The 25,297-nt window shown below is 43.6% G+C and overlaps 1 protein-coding gene across 2 annotated transcripts in view; it reads left to right on the plus strand.

Moving 5' to 3' along the window:
- The window catches only part of KLHL29 (kelch like family member 29), a 991,490-nt gene extending 966,512 nt beyond the window's left edge, over nt 1-24,978 (plus strand). For both annotated transcript variants that reach the window (XM_069728156.1, XM_069728157.1), the window contains exons 14-15: nt 21,878-22,022; nt 24,142-24,978. In XM_069728156.1, coding sequence (XP_069584257.1) covers nt 21,878-22,022; nt 24,142-24,325 — 329 coding nt within the window. In that variant the 3' untranslated portion in view covers nt 24,326-24,978. The remainder of the gene's footprint in view (nt 1-21,877; nt 22,023-24,141) is intronic.
- The last annotated feature ends 319 nt before the right edge of the window (nt 24,979-25,297 follow it).

Raw genomic sequence — 25,297 nt, forward strand, 5'->3', positions numbered from 1 at the left:
CAAGCGCACATCGCTCTGTCCTACTTCATGTATAGCATAGAACATCACTGTGCAAGTGCACATCGCTCTGCCCTAATTCACGTACAGCATAAAACATCACTGTGCAAGCGCACATCGCTCTGCCCTAATTCACGTACAGCATAAAACATCACTGTGCAAGCGCACATCGCTCTGCCCTACTTCACATACAGCATAAAACATCACTGTGCAAGTGCACATCGCTCTGCCCTACTTCACGTACAGCATAAAACATCACTGTGCAAGCGCACATCGCTCTGCCCTGCTTCACATACAGCATAAAACATCACTATGCAAGCGCATATCACTCTGTCCTACTTCATGTATAGCATAGAACATCACTGTGCAAGTGCATATCGCTCTGCCCTACTTCACGTACAGCATAAAACATCACTGTGCAAGCGTACATCACTCTGCCCCACTTTACGTATAGCATAGGACATCACTGTGCAAGTGCACATCGCTCTGCCCTACTTCACGTACAGCATAAAGCATCACTGCAAGCACACATCGCTCTGCCCTACTTCACATATAGCATAAAACATCACTGTGCAAGTGCACATCGCTCTTCCCTACTTCGCGTATAGCATAGAACATCAATGTGCTAGTGCACATCGCTTTGCCCTACTTTGCGTACAGCATAAAACATCACTGTGCAAGCGCACATCGCTCTGCCCTACTTAGCGTACAACATAAAACATCACTGTGCAAGCGCACATCGCTTTTCCCTACTTCGTGTGCAGCATAAAACATCACTGTGCAAGTGCACATCGCTCTGCCCAACTTCGCGTACAGCATAAAACACTGTGCAAGCGCACATCGTTCTGCCCTACTTCGCATACAGCATTAAACATCACTGTCAAGTGCACATCGCTCTGCCCTACTTCACGTACAGCATAAAACATCACTGTGCAAGTGCACATCGCTCAGCCCTACTTCGCGTACAGCATAAAACATCACTATGCAAGTGCACATCACTCTGCCCTACTTCGCGTGCAGCACAAAACATCACTGTGCAAGCGTACATCGCTCTGCCCTACTTCGCGTAGAGCATAAAACATCACTGTGCAAGTGCACATCGCTCTGCCCTACTTCGCGTACAGCATAAAATATCACTGTGCAAGTGCACATCGCTCTGCCCTACTTTGCGTACAGCATAGAACATCAATGTGCAAGTGCACATCGCTCTGCCTTACTTTACGTATAGCATAAAACATCACTGTGCAAGTGCGCATCGCTCTGTCCTACTTTGCGTACAGCATAGAACATCACTGTGCAAGCGCACATCGCTTACCGGAAGCTTTTGCTTTCGTTGTTATTTTGGGTCACCAGAAATGACCGGCATATCGGTGCTTGCGCAGTGATGTTTTATGCTCTGTCCACAGCAGGGTAAAGCGAAGTCCTGTGAGGCTACTGCGCTGGCATGAGAGCTCACTTTGCTATGTGGATGATGCAGGACACGTCATCCACATCAATCAAAGCCGGAGTTCGGCGATTATTCACAGAGAGGAGGCACCAGACACCGCAGCAATGACGCTCCCATCAGACTGAACAGTAAAGCGCGGGAGAAATTAAACTTAAATGTATCATTAAAGGGGCTAATAAGGAAGAAAATGTTCATAAATTAGCTGTAAATAGTTATTTCCATTAATAAGGCCTCAGGCGTTCACCTTTCTGTGTGTCGGATACGGGAAATGGGGATTTATGTATAGCGTAAGACAATAAGCTACGCGGCCAGGATCCGGGATGGAGTGACTAACTGAAAAAATGGGAACATGGGCAAATACAAGTTTATAGAACTTACAATTTACAAGTAATTTTCTAAAATCCCAATAATGTATTATTCTTTTTATGTGTCCAGTAGTGATGACATGGATTACATAAGGGGATTCCCTAGCAACCAGGCAACCCCCACATGTACTTATGCTGGCTAACAGATGTAAATCATTCAGCTGTGGCAAGAAATACTAAATCTCCGAGCACTAAAAAATACTCGGAGGACCCCCGATCATGCTCAGGAAATCTCGAGTAACAAGTATATAAATATATATAGTGTCCAGTTTTATCTTCAGTAATTAAAATTAATCATTTCCCATGGAGCAGAGGAGAGATTGAAGGTCTTGGGGAGTTCCTGTGACCCTTCACGTCATGATTAGTACCGCCATACTGCCGAGCCGTGGGTGGTCATTTCTTTACCCATCAGTTTTCTGCCCTAGTCTAAAGGTACCGTCACATTAAGCGACGCTGCAGCGATATAGACAACGATGCCGATCGCTGCAGCGTCGCTGTGTGGTCGCTGGAGAGCTGTCACACAGACAGCTCTCCAGCGACCAAGGATGCCGAGGTCCCCGGGTAACCAGGGTAAACATCGGGTTACTAAGCGCAGGGCCGCGCTTAGTAACCCGATATTTACCCTGGTTACCTAAAAAAAAAAACACTACATACTTACATTCTGGTGTCTGTCGCGTCCCTCGCCGTCAGCTTCCTGCACTGACTGTGAGGGTCGGCTGTAAAGCAGAGCACAGCGGTGACGTCACCGCTGTGCTTTACGGCCGGTAACCAGGGTAAATATCGGGTTACTATTACTAGGCGCGGCCCTGTGCTTAGTAACCCGATGTTTACCATGGTTACCAGTGAAGACATCGCTGGATCGGCGTCACACACGCCGATTCAGCGATGTCAGCGGGAGATCCAGCGACGAAATAAAGTTCTGGCCTTCTAGCTCCAACCAGCGATGTCACAGCAGGATCCAGATCGCTGCTGCGTGTCAAACACAATGATATCGCTATCCAGGACGCTGCAACGTCACGGATCGCTATCGTTCTAAAGTCGCTCAGTGTGAAGGTACCTTAAATACCCAGAACTAGGCAAAGTGGCGTGTTGGCGCCCCCAGCACCTAGCACAGGGGGCATTTGCCTCGGTTGCTCCCCTACCTTCCTGCCTGTCATCTATGTGCTGTGTCCTACACCAGGCACTATCAGCGCTGACACTCGCCACTCTGTGTCTGACTTGTAGTGACATCTACTGTCAGGACTGAAAAATAGATAATAAATCCTCACAATTTTCTGCTCATTGGTTTTCTAAAAGCGTGAAATGGGATAACTGTTCCACCCAAACTGTCCGCTGAAAGGAAGATTTTCTGCCATGTTATAAACAGAGACTACGTTTTGCTTTGGCAATGTCAGATCCTTCTGTCCTGGTGGTTTTAGGACTGACCTTAACATTTCCAAGCTATCAGATCCATCAGAGCGCTGTGCGTGTCAGAGTATGGAAATCCAGGTTACGTGAATATTTAATTTTTCAGATTATTGGACATCTTGGCAAACTGTACAATAAGATTAGTAGGGTCCGGCATCACACTGATAATATGGACATCAAAGGACAGTCGGCATTGTTGGAGTTCTCCCTCAATGTCTCATCTATTTGATCTGGAGCTTTCTGATCTCATCATTCCCAGACCTCAGAGCAATGGGCATCAAGCTGTGGGGTCCTGGCACACATCAAGTATTTTACACCCCCTAACCAGTGGATGACAAGATTGAACTTCTTATGCTCCAAGTACATATATTGTATTTTAAGAATATACTGATGTAATTATAGTTTGTCCATTAACCCTCTAAGAGCAACGTAAAATTTTGAAACTAAAAAGTAATATTATATATATATATATAGTCCCAGCTCTAAGCCTAGTCCTATACATAACCCTAGCCCTAACTCTAGTACCAGCCCTAATCCTGTTCCTAGCTCTAACACTAGTCCTATACATAACCCTAACCCTAATGTTGACCCTAGCTCTAACCCTAGTACGATACACAACTCTAGCCCTAACCCTAGTCCTAGCCTAACCTTCGTCCTAGCTGTTACTCTACCCTCAGCCCTAATCCTGGTCCTAGTTCTAACCCTATGCCTTACTCTAGCCCTAAGCTTAGTCCTAGCCCTAACCTTTGTCTTATCTGTGACTTTAGTCCTTGCCCTAATCCAAGTCCTTGCCCTAATCTTAGTCCCAGGCCTAACCCCATTTCTAGCCCTTACTCTATCGCTAATCCTAGCCTCAACCTCAAGCCTAGCCATTACCATATTCCTGCTCTTAACCTTAGCCCTAACCCTAACCCTAGCCATATTCCAACCCCTAGTCCAAGGTAGGATTAGGAAAAGAATGTAAAAATGTAAAATGTATCATATTGCTAATTTTTTTAATTTAGAGAGAAGACTTTTTTTAAATTTGGAAAAGTTCTCCCATCAGGTCCATATCTCTCCTCTTACAAAAATTGCAAGTGAGAGGAGAGGCAATGAGCTGCGGGAGAGCACAGTATATTCTACATGATGTAATATGGTTCAAAAATGACAAAATAAAAAAAATGAAAACAATATCATACCAATAAATACATATATTTATGTAAAAACAAAAAAGTATACACATTTGGTATCGCCACATCCATAACTACCTGAACTATAAAACGATCACACAAGTTAACCAATTCAGTGAGCAAATTTTTGCTTTTTTTCATCATACTGCCAAAAAATAAGTGGAATAAAACGTAAAATGTAGATAAAAATGGTATAACTGAAAATCACATCTTGTCCCGTGAAAAATAAGCTGCCATACAGCTCCGTCAGCAGAGAAATAAAAAAGTTGTAGATCTCAGAAAAAAAGCAAAGCGAAAACAATTTTTTTCTATAAAATAGTTTTTATTGTGTAAGAGCACCAAAACATTTTTAAAAATGTGGTATCGCGTCAATTGCACTGACCAGAAGAATAAAGCTACCTTGTCACTTTTACCACACCCGGAACGGCATAAAAAAAAAAGGAATTGCTGTTTTTTGTTCATTATGCTTCCCAAAAATCGGAATGGCAAGCGATAAAAAAAACTCATGTGCCCTAAAATGGTACTGTTAAAAACGTCAACTCCTCTATCAAAAACAAGCCGTCACATAACTGTGTCTGTCGAAATATGTAAAAATTATAGCTATCAAAATAAAGGCGATGCAAAATTTTTTGCTATAAAAAAAAAGCATCTTTTAGAGTGTGAGAGCAGCCAAACATAAAACCAATATAAATCTGGTATCATTGTATTTGCACAGACCCGAAGAAGTCATCTAATCACTTATACTGCATGAGGAACTGCATAAAAAAACCCAAAACAATTGTTCACCTGCTGTTGATTTGTTCATTCAGCCTCCCAAAGATTGCAGTAAGGCTCTGCGCACATTTATCCTGCGCTCTACACTGAGCACTTGCACCGGGGTGTTCATGTAATTGTCTGAAATACGTGACTCAGACGGTACCTCTTGTTGAAGATTAACTATAATGAGGCAGATGGAGGCACTGTGGATGCCATCTGACCTGTGATCTGATGTCCATCTTTTTAGGTGTGCATAAAAGCGAAGTTAGCCACAGTTTTGTGCACTTCTGAAACAAAAGTGCAATGCTGAACAGAAGCCAAACAGAGTAATTCTGCTACCTCATTATATTGAATGGATACGTCGGAGGTTTCATCTGAATCACGTCACTCGAAGATTTAGATTGAAGCCCCAATATAAGTGCTCAGCGTAGAGCGCAGGATAAATGTGATCCAAAATGTTATGTAAAATGTTCCCAATAAAAGCATCATCTCAATACACAAAAGAAAAAAGTCCCCACTCAGGTATGTCATTTGCTAACGGAAATATAGAGGGCTTCCACATTGCTGGTAGCACAAAGGCTCTGGAATAGCAAAATGGCTCCTCGCTCCCCTTAAAGAAATCCAGCAAATTCTGCGCTCCCAAATCCAAATTCTGCCTCCTTTCTGAGCCCCACAGTTTACCTAAGCAATGTGTAGCGTTCACATGTTTGGCATTTCTGTACCGAAGAGAGCCCACCTAAATTCACATGTCTCCAGAAGCACGGGCTGGGCATAATGTGCTGGTCACTATAATGTTCTGGTAGTAAGCCTTTCTGGGAACAATGTACAGGCATTACAATGGCAGATTTGCAATTTTCACTTGCCAACATCCACGGCTTCTTGTTTCTGGAAAACACCCATGAAGTCAAAATCATCACTACACCTGTAGATACAAATATAAACTTTGGGCCAAAGCAACATTTTAGTAGAAAAAATGGTAATTTTCCATTTACTCAGTCCAATGTTATACAATTCTGTGAAATGCCTGAGAGTTAAAAATGCTCACTACACCCCTGGATGAATTCTTCAAGAGGTGTAGTTTCCAAAATTGGGTCACTTGTAGGGGTTTCTGCTATTTTGGCATTTCAGGGGCTTTTCAAATATGACATGGTGTCCGCTATCTATTCCAGCCAAAATGCCACTCCAAAATTCAAATGACGCTCCTTCCTTTCCGAGCCTTGCCGTGCACCCAAACAGTAGTTTTACATTGCCTATGGGGTATCGTTGTATTCGGGAGAAATTGCACAACAAATTGTACTGTCCATTTTCTCCTGTTACCTTTGTGAAAAAATGTATTGTTTCATTTTCACGGCTGAACGTTATAAAATATTGTATAACACCTGTGAGTTCAAGGTGCTTACCTCACCTCTAGATAAGTGGTGCCTTAAGGGTTTAGTTTCCAAAATTGGGTCACATGTTGGGTGTTTCCACTGTTTAGGCACATCAGGGGCATCCACTCTCCATTCAAGCCAATTTTGCGTTCAAAAAGTCAAATAGCCCTCCTTCCCTTCTGAGCCCTACCATGCACCCAAACAGTAGATTTTCCCCACATATGGGGTATTGGTGTACTAAATTGTACTGTTCATTTTCTTTTGTTGCAGATATGAAGTAGACATGTGAAGTTTTATTTATTACAGTAACTAATTTGTGTGATATAACTCACTGGTTTAAGGGCATAAAAATTCAGATGTTTTCACAAATAAATGCAAAAAATATTGACTTAAGTTTACATAAGTACAATGTGTCACGAAAAAACAATCTCAGAATCAGCAGGATCCGTTGAAGCATTCCAGAGTCATTTTTAACTTTGTTTTTTTTATTCTTCTACATTTCGGCAAAGGGGTTATATCACCAGTTATACCGACATTATATTGTGGGGGCTGCACTCAGGACGGAGCCTTTGTTGTCTGACAGACGCATCATCACAATATAATCCTGTGCAAAAGCCAAACTCTTAGCAGAGCGACATCCCTGTAGCTGCTCAAGGATATTTCTTCTATACATACATATATATTGCAATATTCATGCATTTTGCGGTAAACCTCATAATTAATCCCTGGGGTAACAGGTTAGTCAGTAAGCCGAGATATAACAACATGTGGCACTAATTAAACTCCCAGCAAACTGTTTACATTGTTTCCAGGAAGAGAACTATCTGCAATTCATTAAAAGTGCGTAATTCCTGTGCATATAATACAGGGGCGGACACTCGTGAAAAAAATTACCTTTTGCTTAAATCAGATTTTTATGTTAAAAGTATATTTAAAAAAACGGTAATATGTTTTTTTAAGCTCACAATCTATATTAAAAAATACTAAAAATAGAAAACTTGTAATTTTCACATTGGCCACTAGGGCTTTTTTTTAGACTCTAGGGCCCCGATTCATTAAGGCCAGCGTTTTTCTCGCCAGTCTTAATGAGTGGGCATGGTGGAGTCAAAGGCGCACGCCTATTAATTAATCCGGCCCCTCTTAGAAGCGCCACAAATGAGGGACTGAAGGAAGATTTCCATCTAATTCATGATGAGCTGTGGCCAACCTTACTCCAGTGCTCGGCATGTGTCCCCGTTCCGCTCATTGTGGTAGAGCTGGCAGAAACTGCCGTCAAAACGCCAAAAGTTACAAACGTTTTGCAATTTTACCGACTTTTAAAAGTGTTTTACACCAGAAGGTGAACACTTTGATAAATTGAAGGCCTATGTTATGTGGACACGGCCTCTTTAAGGCACCGACACCTTTAGACGTTTTTTCTCCAGCGTCTTCGTCGTGTCCTTTAAGCCTTTTTTGCAGGAGCTCCGCCACCACCGTCTTTGCTATTTACTTTCAAGTACGGTATATAGAGCTGTCGGCTTCCAAATGAATCTGTCTGAAGAATTAACATGTTAGTTCTTCCGAATCCTGAAGCAGTTAACAAAAAGTGACACGAGATAGAACATGTGATCATCGGGTGGAATCCACCTGAAAAAGACGTTGTGCCCGCATAGCTTAATTTTTTGTTGTTTCAGGAAATCTACACATACTTTAGCCTCAATGAACAGACTCATACCCTATCTTTTGTATTGAAGTGTCTAATGAGCGTGTGCAATGGTCATTGTGAAGGAAGGGGGAGGAGGTGAACTGGGACATTGCGTTTTGTGATTGGTGGATCCTGAATTTTCTACTGTATATAGAGGTGTTATCAGTCATTGTACAGGAGGAGAAGGTGAGCTGTGACATCACCTATTGTGAATGGTGGAACCTGTGTTATCTACTGTATATAAAGGTGTTATCTGTCATTGTACAGGAGGAGGAGGAGGAGGTGACCTGTGACATCACCTAATGTGAATGGTGGATCCTGTGTTATCTCCTGTATATAAAGGTGTTATCTGTCATTGTACAGGAGGAGGAGGTGAGCTGTGACATCCCCTATTGTGAATGGTGGATCCTGTGTTATCTACTGTATATAGAGGTGTTATCAGTCATTGTACAGGAGGAGGAGGTGAGCTGTGATATCACCTATTGTGAATGGTGGATCCTGTGTTATCTACTGTATATAGAGGTTATCAGTCATTGTACAGGAGGAGGAGGTGAGCTGTGACATCACCTATTGTAAATGGTGGATCCTGCGTTATCTACTGTATATAGAGGTGTTATCAGTCATTGTACAGGAGGAGGAGGTGAGCTGTGACATCACCTATTGTGAATGGTGGATCCTGTGTTATCTACTGTATATAGAGGTGTTATCAGTCATTGTACAGGAGGAGGAGGTGAGCTGTGACATTACCTATTGTGAATGGAAGATCCTGTGTTATCTACTGTATATAGAGGTGTTATCAGTCATTGTGCCAAAAAGGAAACAGAGAAGCACATTGCTAAGGAGAGTAAAACTAATCCCAAACTGTTCTTCAACTATATCAATAGTAAAAGAATAAAAACTGAAAATGTAGGCCCCTTAAAAAATAGTGAGGAAAGAATGGTTGTAGATGACGAGGAAAAAGCTAACATATTAAACACCTTCTTCTCCACGGTATTCACGGTGGAAAATGAAATGCTAGGTGAAATCCCAAGAAACAATGAAAACCCTATATTAAGGGTCACCAATCTAACCCAAGAAGAGGTGCGAAACCGGCTAAATAAGATTAAAATAGATAAATCTCCGGGTCCGGATGGCATACACCCACGAGTACTAAGAGAACTAAGTAATGTAATAGATAAACCATTATTTCTTATTTTTACGGACTCTATAGCGACAGGATCTGTTCCGCAGGACTGGCGCATAGCAAATGTGGTGCCAATATTCAAAAAGGGCTCTAAAAGTGAACCTGGAAATTATAGGCCAGTAAGTCTAACCTCTATTGTTGGTAAAATATTTGAAGGGTTTCTGAGGGATGTTATTCTGGATTATCTCAATGAGAATAACTGTTTAACTCCATATCAGCATGGGTTTATGAGAAATCGCTCCTGTCAAACCAATCTAATCAGTTTTTATGAAGATGTAAGCTATAGGCTGGACCACGGTGAGTCATTGGACGTGGTATATCTCGATTTTTCCAAAGCGTTTGATACCGTGCCGCACAAGAGGTTGGTACACAAAATGAGAATGCTTGGTCTGGGGGAAAATGTGTGTAAATGGGTTAGTAACTGGCTTAGTGATAGAAAGCAGAGGGTGGTTCTAAATGGTATAGTCTCTAACTGGGTCGCTGTGACCAGTGGGGTACCGCAGGGGTCGGTATTGGGACCTGTTCTCTTCAACATATTCATTAATGATCTGGTAGAAGGTTTACACAGTAAAATATCGATATTTGCAGATGATACAAAACTATGTAAAGCAGTTAATACAAGAGAAGATAGTATTCTGCTACAGATGGATCTGGATAAGTTGGAAACTTGGGCTGAAAGGTGGCAGATGAGGTTTAACAATGATAAATGTAAGGTTATACACATGGGAAGAAGGAATCAATATCACCATTACACACTGAACGGGAAACCACTGGGTAAATCTGACAGGGAGAAGGACTTGGGGATCCTAGTTAATGATAAACTTACCTGGAGCAGCCAGTGCCAGGCAGCAGCTGCCAAGGCAAACAGGATCATGGGGTGCATTAAAAGAGGTCTGGATACACATGATGAGAGCATTATACTGCCTCTGTACAAATCCCTAGTTAGACCGCACATGGAGTACTGTGTCCAGTTCTGGGCACCGGTGCTCAGGAAGGATATAATGGAACTAGAGAGAGTACAAAGGAGGGCAACAAAATTAATAAAGGGGATGGGAGAACTACAATACCCAGATAGATTAGCGAAATTAGGATTATTTAGTCTAGAAAAAAGACGACTGAGGGGCGATCTAATAACCATGTATAAGTATATAAGGGGACAATACAAATATCTCGCTGAGGATCTGTTTATACCAAGGAAGGTGACGGGCACAAGGGGGCATTCTTTGCGTCTGGAGGAGAGAAGGTTTTTCCACCAACATAGAAGAGGATTCTTTACTGTTAGGGCAGTGAGAATCTGGAATTGCTTGCCTGAGGAGGTGGTGATGGCGAACTCAGTCGAGGGGTTCAAGAGAGGCCTGGATGTCTTCCTGGAGCAGAACAATATTGTATCATACAATTAGGTTCTGTAGAAGGACGTAGATCTGGGGATTTATTATGATGGAATATAGGCTGAACTGGATGGACAAATGTCTTTTTTCGGCCTTACTAACTATGTTACTATGTATGTTACTATGTACAGGAGGAGGAGGAGAGCTGTGACATCACCTATTGTGAATGGTAGATCCTGTGTTATCTACTATATTGAGAGGTGTTATCAGTCATTGTACGGGAGGAGGTGAGCTGTGACATCTATTGTGAATGCTGGATCCTGTGTTATCTACTGTATATAGAGGTGTTATCAGTCATTGTACAGGAGGAGGAGGTGAGCTGTGACATCATCTATTGTGAATGGTGGATTCTGTGTTATCTAGTGTATATAGAGGTGTTATCAGTCATTATACAGGAGGAGGAGGTGAGCTGTGACATCATCTATTGTGAATGGTGGATTCTGTGTTATCTAGTGTATATAGAGGTGTTATCAGTCATTGTACAGGAGGAGGAGATGAGCTGTGACATCACCTATTGTGAATTGTAGATCCTGTGTTATCTACTGTATATAGAGGTGTTATCAGTCATTGTACAGGAGGAGGTGAGCTGTGGCATCACCTATTGTGAATATCTACTGTATATAGAGGTGTTATCAGTCATTGTACAGGAGGAGGAGGTGAGCTGTGACATCATCTATTGTGAATGGTGGATTCTGTGTTATCTAGTGTATATAGAGGTGTTATCAGTCATTGTACAGGAGGAGGAGGTGAGCTGTGGCATCACCTATTGTGAATATCTACTGTATATAGAGGTGTTATCAGTCATTGTACAGGAGGAGGAGGTGAGCTGTGACATCATCTATTGTGAATGGTGGATTCTGTGTTATCTAGTGTATATAGAGGTGTTATCAGTCATTGTACAGGAGGAGGAGGTGAGCTGTGACATCACCTATTGTGAATTGTAGATCCTGTGTTATCTACTGTATATAGAGGTGTTATCAGTCATTGTACAGGAGGAGGAGGTGAGCTGTGGCATCACCTATTGTGAATATCTACTGTATATAGAGGTGTTATCAGTCATTGTACAGGAGGAGGAGGTGAGCTGTGACATCATCTATTGTGAATGGTGGATTCTGTGTTATCTAGTGTATATAGAGGTGTTATCAGTCATTGTACAGGAGGAGGAGGTGAGCTGTGACATCACCTATTGTGAATTGTAGATCCTGTGTTATCTACTGTATATAGAGGTGTTATCAGTCATTGTACAGGAGGAGGTGAGCTGTGGCATCACCTATTGTGAATATCTACTGTATATAGAGGTGTTATCAGTAATTATACAGGAGGAGGAGGTGAGCTGTGACATCATCTATTGTTAATGGTGGATTCTGTGTTATCTAGTGTATATAGAGGTGTTATCAGTCATTGTACAGGAGGAGGAGGTGAGCTGTGACATCACCTATTGTGAATTGTAGATCCTGTGTTATCTACTGTATATAGAGGTGTTATCAGTCATTGTACAGGAGGAGGAGGTGAGCTGTGACATCCCCTATTGTGAATTGTAGATCCTGTGTTATCAGCTGAATAAAGTGGTGTAAAGGTACTGTCACACTAAGCGACGCTGCAGCGATACCGACAACGATGTCGATCGCTGCAGCGTCGCTGTTTGGTCGCTGGAGAGCTGTCACACAGACAGCTCTCCAGCGACCAACGATCCCGAAGTCCCCGGGTAACCAGGGTAAACATCGGGTTACTAAGTGCAGGGCCGCGCTTAGTAACCCGATGTTTACCCTGGTTACCGTTGTAAATGTGAAAAAACAAACACTACATACTTACATTCCCGGTGTCTGGTCAGGTCCTTCGCCTTCAGCTTCCCATTGGGTTACTAAGCGTGGCCCTGCGCTTAGTTACCCGATGTTTACCCTGGTTACCAGTGACGACATCGCTGAATCAGCATCACACACACCGATTCAGCGATGTCAGTGGGAGATCCAGCGACAAAATAAAGTGCTGGACTTTCCCCAGCGACCAACGATCTCCCAGCAGGGGCCTGATCGTTGGTCGCTGTCACACATAACGATTTCGTTAACGATATCGTTATGTGTGACGGTACCTTTACCTGTCTTTGTAATCCTGCCTCTGCTTATCTGCTGAAATCTTTTCAGCCCTTAAAAAAACAGTTGCAAGTGTAAATATTGGAATATTACTAATTTGCTTTTTTCTAGTAAAGATGTGAAAAAAAGCTTTGCCGAAATTAAAAAATATATATATGTTAGACAAAAACAATAGCTAATTTTCAGACAAGACATAGGGCCCAATACATCAAATCTTTTATGCCAGTATTGTGGCATAAAAAGTTTTGAAAAGTTGGATAATTTTGGAGCAACTGGAGGCTTCACGACTTTTTTCATTTTCATAACATTTTTGAAAAAAACTGGGTGAGACTGGCACGTGGGGACCACCGCTCATCATGAGCAGCGGCATTCACTATGCCACAAATCTTACTCCTGCAGAGACTGGAGTAGGATAAATAACAAGGTGCACACTGAGATGCACATCACTCATCCGCTGCTCCCAGTTCATGCCTCTTCATGAATCTGGACCGTCATTCCAGCACGTCCCCTCAGTGAACGACACTGGTTGGGCCCATTCCCTTTAAGAATTGGTTCCTTTATGAGTAGGCATATTCTGATAAACTGTCAGTATGGATATATGGATCCAGAGTATAGACCACGTCTTATCGCAGCCATGTATCCTTACATAGGTCCATCAGGTCCAACCTTTCCCTGCCAATTGTACATTCTTCCATGTTATAATGGTTGGATCGGCTCAAGGGTTTTTCGAAGGGAACGAAAAAAAAGCCCCATGTCTCTCCGTCCAGATTGGCATTACCCAGCACCATGGGGGGTGCATTTTAATCTCAACCATACGCCCCCTTTGCTTTATATATAACCCACATAGACATCTCAGCTGTCCTGATCTTGCAGTGTGCACCGACCGGTAGTGACATGTTGTCTGTAAAAAAGTTTGCGTCAACTCCGGCCTCCGCTCTTGTCTGAATACCCCATGGATGGTCTCCTACCATCTCTACTTATAATTAACATGCAATAAAACCAATGCCCTCTAAATGTGCTCCCTGCAGGGAATGCTTTACATAGCGGCATTAATTAGGCAGGAGTTACAGAGCCAGAGCCGCCCGCAGAGTGTTTGTTAAGCAGAATTCTCCATGTCAGGGTCAGTAAATAGAGACCCCGTGAGAATATTCAGAAATGACTGTGAAGTCATCCAGAAAAAAATTGTTCGCAGACTTCACAGACCAATGTCATTGTATGTAAGCTCATGATTGTCCGCTCTTCACCTTCCACACATCTGTTTCATCAATTATATTCTGATCCTCTCCTGTGTCATACCAATCCGTTTTTGGATCTGATTATTCTGATCTCTCCCATGTGCCAGGCCGATCCTTCCTGATCTCTTCCATGTGCCAGGCCGATCCTTCCTGATCTCTCCCATGTGCCAGGCCGATCCTTCCTGATCTCTTCCATGTGCCAGGCCGATCCTTCCTGATCTCTCCCATGTGCCAGGCCGATCCTTCCTGATCTCTCCCATGTGCCAGGCCGATCCTTCCTGATCTCTCCCATGTGCCAGGCCGATCCTTCCTGATCTCTTCCATGTGCCAGGCCGATCCTTCCTGATCTCTCCCATGTGCCAGGCCGATCCTTCCTGATCTCTCCCATGTGCCAGGCCGATCCTTCCTGATCTCTTCCATGTGCCAGGCCGATCCTTCCTGATCTCTCCCATGTGCCAGGCCGATCCTTCCTGATCTCTCCCATGTGCCAGGCCGATGCTTCCTGATCTCTCCCATGTGCCAGGCCGATGCTTCCTGATCTCTCCCATGTGCCAGGCCGATCCTTCCTGATCTCTCCCATGTGCCAGGCCGATCCTTCCTGATCTCTCCCATGTGCCAGGCCGATCCTTCCTGATCTCTTCCATGTGCCAGGCCGATCCTTCCTGATCTCTCCCATGTGCCAGGCCGATCCTTCCTGATCTCTTCCATGTGCCAGGCCGATCCTTCCTGATCTCTCCCATGTGCCAGGCCGATCCTTCCTGATCTCTTCCATGTGCCAGGCCGATCCTTCCTGATCTCTCCCATGTGCCAGGCCGATCCTTCCTGATCTCTCCCATGTGCCAGGCCGATCCTTCCTGATCTCTTCCATGTGCCAGGCCGATCCTTCCTGATCTCTCCCATGTGCCAGGCCGATCCTTCCTGATCTCTCCCATGTGCCAGGCCGATGCTTCCTGATCTCTCCCATGTGCCAGGCCGATCCTTCCTGATCTCTCCCATGTGCCAGGCCGATCCTTCCTGATCTCTCCCATGTGCCAGGCCGATCCTTCCTGATCTCTTCCATGTGCCAGGCCGATCCTTCCTGATCTCTCCCATGTGCCAGGCCGATCCTTCCTGATCTCTCCCATGTGCCAGGCCGATCCTTCCTGATCTCTTCCATGTGCCAGGCCGATCCTTCCTGATCTCTCCCATGTGCCAGGCCGATCCTTCCTGATCTCTCCCATGTGCCAGGCCGATGCTTCCTGATCTCTCCCATGTGCCAGGCCGATGCTTCCTGATCTCTCCCATGTGCCAGGCCGATCCTTCCTGATCTCTCCCATGTGCCAGGCTGATCCTTCCTGATCTCTCCCATGTGCCAGGCCGATCCTTCCTGATCTCTTCCATGTGCCAGGCCGATCCTTCCTGATCTCTCCCATGTGCCAGGCCGATCCTTCCTGATCTCTTCCATGTGCCAGGCCGATCCTTCCTGATCTCTCCCATGTGCCAGGCCGATCCTTCCTGATCTCTCCCATGTGCCAGGCCGATCCTTCCTGATCTCTCCCATGTGCCAGGCCGATCCTTCCTGATCTCTCCCATGTGTCAGGCCGATCCTTCCTGATCTCTCCCATGTGCCAGGCCGATGCTTCCTGATCTCTCCCATGTGCCAGGCCGATCCTTCCTGATCTCTCCCATGTGCCAGGCCGATCCTTCCTGATCTCTCCCATGTGCCAGGCCGATGCTTCCTGATCTCTCCCATGTGCCAGGCCGATCCTTCCTGATCTCTCCCATGTGCCAGGCCGATCCTTCCTGATCTCTCCCATGTGTCAGGCCGATCCTTCCTGATCTCTCCCATGTGCCAGGCCGATCCTTCCTGATCTCTCCCATGTGCCAGGCCGATCCTTCCTGATCTCTCCCATGTTCCAGGCCGATGCTTCCTGACCTGTCCTATGTGAAGGCCTCTCATTTCCTGGCCCTTCTGCATGTTACACCAGTTCCTTCTTATTCCTCCTGTGTTCTGCCATTAGTCCTCCCATGCTTGCATCTATAAGACAGTTGTAAGGGTATATTTCATGCTGTTTTGGGCTCCACTTCAGCTTTTTTTCTAGTTGTGTCCGTTCTTGGCATCAGAAACAATTTCACAATAGGATACGCTATAGTTTTGGAGTTTTAAGATGGATATGGTCACGGCTGAAAGAAAGCTCAATTAGAGTTGATTATTGACGTCTCCGGCTCCGTCAGAGGTACTTCCAATGGTTGTTGTGACTTTGTTGGGGGTTCAAAGTCACAAGCGTAATGTGAACATACGTTAAATAGAGATCATTGTTGGAATTTGGTTCCTATAAAATCTGAAAACCCAATTCAAAACAGAAGTCAGATTCTGCTAAGATTTGGATGAAAAAGCAATTAGGAATGCAATCTTAAATTGGTGCTTGTTCAAAATTACTCCTGCCAATGCCTCCCATCATGCTTCTCTCAGCCTGATTGCTTCCATAAGTCGACGAATTTCTGGTATTGTCTTATCTTGCCTTCTACCACTTAAGGGGAGTCAAAAGCAGTATATTAGGTAGAAAGTCCTGTAAATCTTCTAAAGGTAATCTGAAAGCAGAATGATGTAGGGGCTGAGATCCTGAGTCCAGTGATCTCTAATTTACCAGACTGTCTGCTGTTGTTTCAATAAAATCAGTGTTTTATCATCAGGAGATTATCACTATAGGACTTAGTGTCTCCTGCCAAGTAGCCCACCCCCACCTGTCGTATTTGTATAACCCTGCTCTACCACTGATTGGCCGCTTTCTGCGTACACTGTGCATAGGCAGAAAGCTGATCTGTGGTATACAAAGCTCAGCATTCAGAGAACTGCAGCAGTGAAAACCGTGATTCTGTCACAAGTGTTGCACCCAGTAAACTAAGTGACACATCGCTGGAATCGGGGTCTCTGCCCCTACATTCTGCTGCTCTCAGGTGAGGTATCAAAAGCCTAGTTCACAAATATTGGACTTGACTAGCTATATGTGTCCATTCATGCATTGGTGAAACGACCATACCACGGCACCATCAGTGTGGTTGTGACTTAGGAGGAAACACACAGCCAAGGGTACAAGGTGATCCATTGTAAGTAGATGATCCTCCACATGCCCCGGAGATACGTCACTGTGTATGGTCAGAATTATGCAGATGAAATTAGTTTTAGACTGTTCTTCCCCCAAAATCAAGTTATTCCCTATCCTTTGGATAGGAGACTCCTTGCTAATAGGGTCCTGCTGCTGAGACACCCAATGATCCCTTTAATGGGCCTCTGGAACCTTAAGAACACAGCTGTGTAGCTCTTCCGTGAATGGAGTGGAGGTCCGCTAGCACTGAGCATTGTCTATGGTACTGACAGAAACATTAGGTTTTCTATTTGAGTCCTAAATTACCCTTTATCCCTGCACTGATATATATCAACGATGTGTATGTATTTAGGTTATAAATATGCTTGATATTGTGGTGTTCTTCATCATGTCGCGGAGGGATTTTTGTGTTTCTTCTATGGTCGGTTCTGTTTGAAGATTCGAGGGTTCACACTTCCAGTTATGGACGAAGCTTCTCTCCAGATTAGATATCTATTGGATCACAGACTGTACGAGCCTTGGATTTAGTATCTAGGAATTGGTACAGTAGGTAGAAACTGAAGAAACCCTATTATGTGGACACGGCGGTGAGGAGGCACCTGAGGTCTAAGGGGTATTGATGAGCGAGGATGCTCAAGTTTTCCTGAGCATGATCGGATGGTCTCCGAGTATTTGTGAGTGCTTGGAGATTTTGTTTTTGTTGAGGCAGCTGCATGATTTACAGCTGCTAGACAGCCTGAATACATGTGGGGATTCCCTAGCAACCAGGCAACCCCCACATGTACTCAGGCTCAGGAAGCCCAAGCAACGAGTACACTCGCTCATCACTCGTAATAGGTCATCACCACGGAATAATAAGTACTTGGTTTGTTGCGGACCGTGTGTGGGCCTGTAGTGCCACCATCACTCTGGCCCAAACTCCACATATATAGTCACATATATAGTCACATATATTCAGGCTGGGCCTGGAGCCTTCACAGAGACTCCTTGTGGACTATTATAAGCCGGAGACTAAAGTGTCAGAGATCAGAGCCAGCTTGTACCATGGAATTGAGGACAGATGAAATGTAAACGTGTGGGAAAAGGAGCAGAGCTGGACGCGTGGGGGAGAATCACAAATCCTCATTTCCGTCTCGCTATGTGTTACGCTGTACATCAGAAATCTCCGCCGTGGATGGACTAGAAAGCTGCTGGGAGCGCTGCTCCGTCTGACCCCAGCAAAATACCGTACAATGAAAAGTAGATTCTTCCAAGACCCGGCGGCCTTTCTTCTTCAAAGAGAAGGTGCGCCCCCCATGATATCAGGGCTCTCTTGCTTTACTCCGGGGGTGATTGCCTCTTGATGTCTCGCGGCCTATAGTGTATATGTGGCTGAAATTCAGACAAGCCCTATCGTTACAGCTCATAATCTTCAGCTAGAGCCTAGGGATGCCTCTGAGGCACAAAGCGTCTCATGCCCATAGACAGTGTCGTGCTGGATTGGCAAGGGCCCTCCTATGAAATTGATTCTTGGAGCCCACTGTTCGGCTACATGCTGAACCTGACCCTAGTACACACATTTGCTTTTGCTTCTATGTAATAATAACTTGGCTAGCTGGCTTCATGAATGATTAGATTATAGCTTTTTCTGCAAATTGTGAATCAAGTGTAATTGCAATGCTCATCAGCACTCCTTCACAGCGGCCTACCGGAGGATTCTCCAGCTCCCCTGTGGGCCAGTCCGAGCCTGCATAGACATGTCTGTAGAGACGGAAAGGCACAAGCAAAGTGTAGGTCTGTAAAGCGCTGCGGAATATGTTGGCGCTATATAAATAAAGATTATTATTATTATTATTATAGGTCTACACGTGAGAGCAGTTTGTTAGGCAGTTACGGGGTTAATGACATAAAAAATAAGAGGGGATTGGTAAAAGTAATTAAAGAGCAGGGGAGGGGTTCCTGACCTGTTAAGCAGTGAGGATGAGGCACCAAGCAGTACCACCGAGGTCCGAGTCAGAAAGGGACCCGTTTACCCCCATTTGCTTTGGAGCACCTTCGGTTGGTGGTCTGAGGGCTTTCTCTTTCTGAAGTACTGGGCATCCATGGAAGGTATGGTATCACTCTTAAGGAAACGTGTCATTAGCACATAATCTGTTGTTTAAGTCTGGTTTTAGGCTAAATTATTTGCTTTTTTGGTAATATGGAAAATGTAAAAAATACATTAGCAAAAATAAAAACAGATGTAAACAATAGACGACAAATTCACTTTGAAGGGATCTTCCTCCACTTAAAAGTTTAAGCAGATAGGACCAAAGTTGAGTGAAAAATCAGATACTCACATCCCGGATCTGCATCTCTCCTCTGCTAGTCTTGGGACATCAACCTCCAGAGAGGACATCCCGAGAAGGTGGCTCCTAACACCCATGGACAGTGACCGCTGCAGCTGATCAGAGGCTGCTGACTGGCTGCAGCGGTGAGGCCCCCTCCAGATGTTGATGGCCCAACGGGTAGATCTGATTATGTTCTGAGATTAGTGGTACAGTCCTGGAGAATACCCTAGACATGTCACCCTGGCTGGTGCAATGTAGGGAACCTTAAAATGTTGTCTCTTTAGTTAATTGCATATGTAAGAATCCCAATTATCATGGATTAATTAAAAGTTGCCTCCAGTAGAAAACTCTAATTTGTCAATGGAAATTACATACTTTTTCCTGCGGGGGCAGTGTAGGGAAATTCAACACTTGCCGGTTAGTTGTTCATGAGATTACAACTGATTGCTCAGACCCCAGTGATTCTCTTATCAATGGAGGATGGACGCTTCTGACAAAAAGGGATTGTACCAAATAGACATTACCCTGTAAGGTGCCTGAAAAATGAGTGGTATCAGTAGTGCTGGACTCTCTTATGGCGCCTAACACTCCAGGAGGCTTTCAGCAGTGACGTATTAGCCTCTATAGGCTGGCTTATAGGGATTTCTTACAAAGGTGCCACGTACCCTTTATATCGTCTTGTTCCGTTTAGCAATGTGATAAATGTATGACCACTGAGGGTCCGGCCATGTATGATCCTATATGAGCCTGTTATGGTCAAATCTATTAATAGGAGTATTATAAAAAAGAAAATGCAAAAAGAAAAAAACTCCTTTACAAAGAATATATACAAATAGCAATCTTTCTTAATTATAAATACAAAACATATAGACAAAAAAATACATAGAAAAAGGGTTAAAAAAAAAAAAGGTTAGTGCAGAAAAATACATTCTGAAAGTAATAGTTCAATATACCTTTAAGTGATAAGAAAAATCTATGTAACTCACATGGAGAAAGTGCATATCAGATTTGGTAATACTAATAATATATAGAGAGCTGTTAGAAATCCTAGTTCAGATAAATGCATTAGAATCATTTGTATAGCCATCAGATCTTTGCAAACAAAAGGTTACTCCACTTAGTAGCTAAAAGACTCAGCATGGGTGAAAAAGAGTTAATAATTGCCACCATATGGAACCCCTGACGCGCGTTTCGCCTTTTAGCTTCCTCAGAGAACCCTTTCTGTATTACTAAATCTGCAATGCTATACATAATACTAATGTAGGTGTCTATCTGGTATAACATACACCGTACATTTCTGATTACAAAGTTAATACCATAGATTTGATCTAAATTGACCTGATATCCTCACAAATTGGTTTAACACACTTTCTCCATGTGAGTTACATAGATTTTTCTTTCCTCTTAAAGATGTATTTACCTACTTAATTGGGATACCGCCAGAATGTTTTTTTGTTTTTTTTGCATTAACCTTTTTTAACCCTTTTTCTATATATTTTTTGTGTATATGTTTTTCTATTTATAATGAATCTAGATTGATATTTTGATATATTCTGTGTACAGGAGTTTTTTCTTTTTGGATTTTCATGTATGAAATGTATGTATGATCCTAGAATTATATTTTTCAGCAGTGGGGGGGGGGGGGTACTTAAATTAGAAACATTAAAGGTAACCTGTCATGGTGCTAATACTTTCCATTGTACTGGCAGCAACTTATAGAGCAGAAAGAGCGGAGTAGTTATATATATATATATAGTCTAGTAGGAAAAGATTTACCATAGTAAAAATTGTAAAACCTAAGTATCTGCTCATTCTTGGGTTAGGAGTCCAGTGGGCGGTCCTACCTACTGATTGTCAGCCTATCAGTGATTTGGACCACCTACCAAAAATCTACTGTAGTTTAGGTCTATAAATGGTAAGTTATGCTGAATCTTTTAGCATAAAACTAGACATCAATCCATTCATTTCCTTCTGCGCTATAATATGCCGCCTTCAGAACGAACACCATGTTTAATGTAGTAGGTTCCCTTTAAGAAAGACTGTTTTAATCAAAGTAATTGGTTGTTCATTGAAGGGAACGATTAGAAAGTGATGTTTGATTTTCTTTTTCTAAGTGGTGCCACAGCTGCCCACAGGTGGTAGCTTGTATTACAGCTCAGCTCTATTAATATCAATAGAAAATTAGCTGCAATTCCAGGCAAAACCAATGGACAGGCGTGGCGCTGTTTATGGAAGAAAGCAGCCATGTTTTTCTAACAACGTTAATGTGACTGTACAGTTGGAGTAGGATTTGTTGCACCGTGTCACGCTAAGAGGGACAATCTGCGCTTTGTCTTCTGCATTGTTACTGGGACTTAGAAATCACAATCCAAGCTCTGTTGTCTCTCACAGATAATAAGTACGCCCCGGCGGTCACCCTGAACGGCTTCATCTTCATTCTGGGAGGAGCGTACGCCAGAGCGACCACGATCTACGACCCCGAGAAAGGAAACATAAAGGCTGGACCCAACATGAATCACTCCAGGCAATTCTGCAGGTGACCCACATCTACAAGTATAGACATTCATTTCAGTAGTCGCCACAATGTCTTAAATTCCTGAGTCTCCTTTTCAGAAAAATTCCACCATTGTCCTAAATCGGTCGGTTCCCTGTATTATTTAGAAATCTGTTTACTGCGGGTCAAACATTGTTAGTTTACAGTGAGGGATCATTTAGGATCATGATCTAAATGTCCATAGGGTAGCTTTCACATCTGTTTCCCTGTGGAGGACCCAACGCTTTCGTGTGTAACTTGGATTTCAATTAGTACTATGTAATACTCCATCTGACCTGCGGAAGTGCTGTCGCAAGCTTTTTCCTAAAAGCTTGATGCGTCAGGATCACGTGACGATGAATCAGGTGCGCGGCTCGTTACAGTGCAGGTATCAGGGCCGCGTCTTGTAGTGAGTGGCGTGAACATGTATGATCATCGCCCAGAAAATTAGAGACTTTCTGAACAAAAGGAGAGGCTGTAACAGGATCCATCGCCCTCCATGACACCAGACACCTGCACAATGGAGGGGAAGACTCTGGGAAAGACATCTGGATCTGGCCCTTATAGGAGGCAACTCGTTAGTGGGCTCTAAACAGTCCTAATAACGTGGAAAAATCCAAATCAGTGACAGCAAGCAGATATCTTGGAAACTAGAAGGAATTAATACACAGAGTATAATTCCAACGTTTCGTTTGCTGATAAATGTTGTAGTCTCCAACCTTTGGCCCTCTCTCATCATGGTATGATAACGGTATGAAACTCAGAACACTGCTGGGATCTATAGTGCCTCCCTGGGAATGCGTTGGGCTACGTTCATACTTCCCGCTTCAGTTTGGTGCATGCATTGGATCCCACCGGCCTTGTGGGTTCTGTCGTGACTATACAGAGGGATACATCGGAGGCATGTGAGATTGCCCGAGCATTCCTCCAACGTGCGATGACCCCTGAGTCCGTCCCTCGACTGGTTGATATCGCCCCGTTCCGTGCGGCTCCAGTAAATTCCCAGCGAGCCATCAATCCGTGTGAGTGACAGGCTCCATCTGCTGTTATTGTGCGCTGCCGGCTGCACGTGAGTCGGCAGCTGTTCTTCTGGCAATTTACAGACGGTGTTTCCTCTAAATATTTATCATATTCTCTGTACCTAAATGTAATATTCGTGAGATAATTAGAGGGCGCCGCATTTACTGATGGCAGCGTCACTGGTACCAGGCGTGCTGGGGAGCTGGATGTCAATACATGTCATGGGTGCTTGTCTGACATGTGGAAATCATTGTCAGCGGGGTCCCTGGCGATTTCCCCCGACAGAAGCTGCACCTCATTTTATGTGATAATGTATACGGTGTTCGACGGACCCAAATCCCACTTCCCAGCATGCTCCACTCGTATAACAGATTGACAGACAAATTTATCTCACACATAATGAATCAGAAACTTTCGTTAGAAGCCATTGCTGTCCCCAAAGGCCCAAACTGCAGAGAAATCTCTAACTTCTGCCAGAACAACAATAAGACGTCAGCACATGAAGGACCAGCATATGTTCTAGATTTTCTGCCCAAACGTTACTATCTATTCTAGATGTCTATCCGTCCCATCATCTATGTCCGTCCTGCTATCTATCTGACTGGCAATGAAGAGAGCATTTTATGACACTGTAGACTCTAACAACAAATTCCTATCAGTAGGTTTGACATATAAAATGGTGCTTAGAACGTGATCATCTAAAGAGACAAGTACAATAAGGAATTTAATCCCTTTCGTAGAACTAACAGATGTAAATTTAATATCAGGATCCGACTGATTAGAACACTGATGAAAAGTATGGAGTTCTAGCACGCTGCCAGAGAAAGAGATCGTCTATGTATTGTCAACACCTGATGACAGGTGAAAACAAAAACCTGTCATAGACACTTAGGTCTATTATGATACACTATTGGATGGCAGAGGGCCCATATACAGTTCTTGCACAGCGGGCCCTCTTCTGTCTGTGTCCGCCAATCGGCTGGAGTATAGCTAAATTGCCGTTTTTGACAAGTCAGACTGTAAGATCGTATCCATGTTTGGAAATCTACGACTGACCAGTTGACCAGATTGAGGTCACTAACCCTCTCTTTTACTTCTGCAGCGCCGTGGTCCTGGACGGAAAGATATATGCAACAGGCGGCATCGTCAGCAGTGAAGGACCCGCTCTGGGAAACATGGAATATTACGACCCCAAATCGAACACATGGACACTATTACCCAACATGCCTTGCCCCCTCTTCCGCCACGGATGTGTAGTGATAAAGAAATACATTCAGAGTGGTTGACACAACGGGCAGCGATGAACTGAGACCACGGTCCGACACGTTTGAACGTTTTGATCTTTTTTTTTTTCTTTCTTTCATTGGTTTGGTTTTAATCCTTCCTATGCCAGAGATGAAGCGGTTATACCCTCCTCTTCTTAAGCCGGCTTTACCCCATTTATTTTATAAGGAGGTGGCTAAAAATGGGGAAAATGAAAAATACGGATTTGGCTTTTTTTTGTTTTTTTGGGGGTATTTTTTTTTAAATTATTTTTTGTCTACAGCTTTTCAATAGTCTACATTGAATGTAGAAGATCATCCTCCCTTTTGGGTGATGCCGGAGCAATTGGGCTCCAAACTATGTATAATATGTATGGTTTTTTGCAGCAAATGTGTCACTAGGTGGCGTAGTGACACTTGTTGTCACCCTAGGTGCAATAGATTCCCATATTTTTACATGGGTTCAGCTGAGATCGGGTTTCGGGAGAGGGAGGGGAGCAGATGAGGACCTGTATTTTACCTTCTAGATGTAAAGCTGGGATTTTTTTTGTAGATGACTGTTCGGTACAGCTTTGCATCTCATCATAGAGAATATTGGAAGAAGCCGTTTTGTTTTTAGGTTTAAGCCTTCGCTTATTCTTTCGATGCAGAGAATGTAGCGTTAGCAGCAGAGGAGCAAAAAAAAAAAAAATCAGTTTGTCAAAATTATGAAATTCGAAGGAAATTTCGAGAATAAATTAATAAATAATATAAGCAAATAAAATTTCCATGATGGGAGATCTTTTAGATTTATAAATTATGGGGTGTCCCACATAGGGCCACAGCGTGTCCATTTATTATATGGTCGAATATTCATTTTAACGGAAGTCTTGTAATTCCCCATTTCACCTGTAGTGGCCGCTGCAGGGAATATGTGCAGCTGCCTACTGCTTCCTAGTTAGGACAACTCATTTAAAGGGGCTGTCCAGTTTAAAATTGTGTTGTTCCATAAGGTTG

Source organism: Ranitomeya imitator, chromosome 5 (assembly GCF_032444005.1).
Source record: "Ranitomeya imitator isolate aRanImi1 chromosome 5, aRanImi1.pri, whole genome shotgun sequence".
Lineage (NCBI taxonomy): Eukaryota > Metazoa > Chordata > Amphibia > Anura > Dendrobatidae > Ranitomeya > Ranitomeya imitator.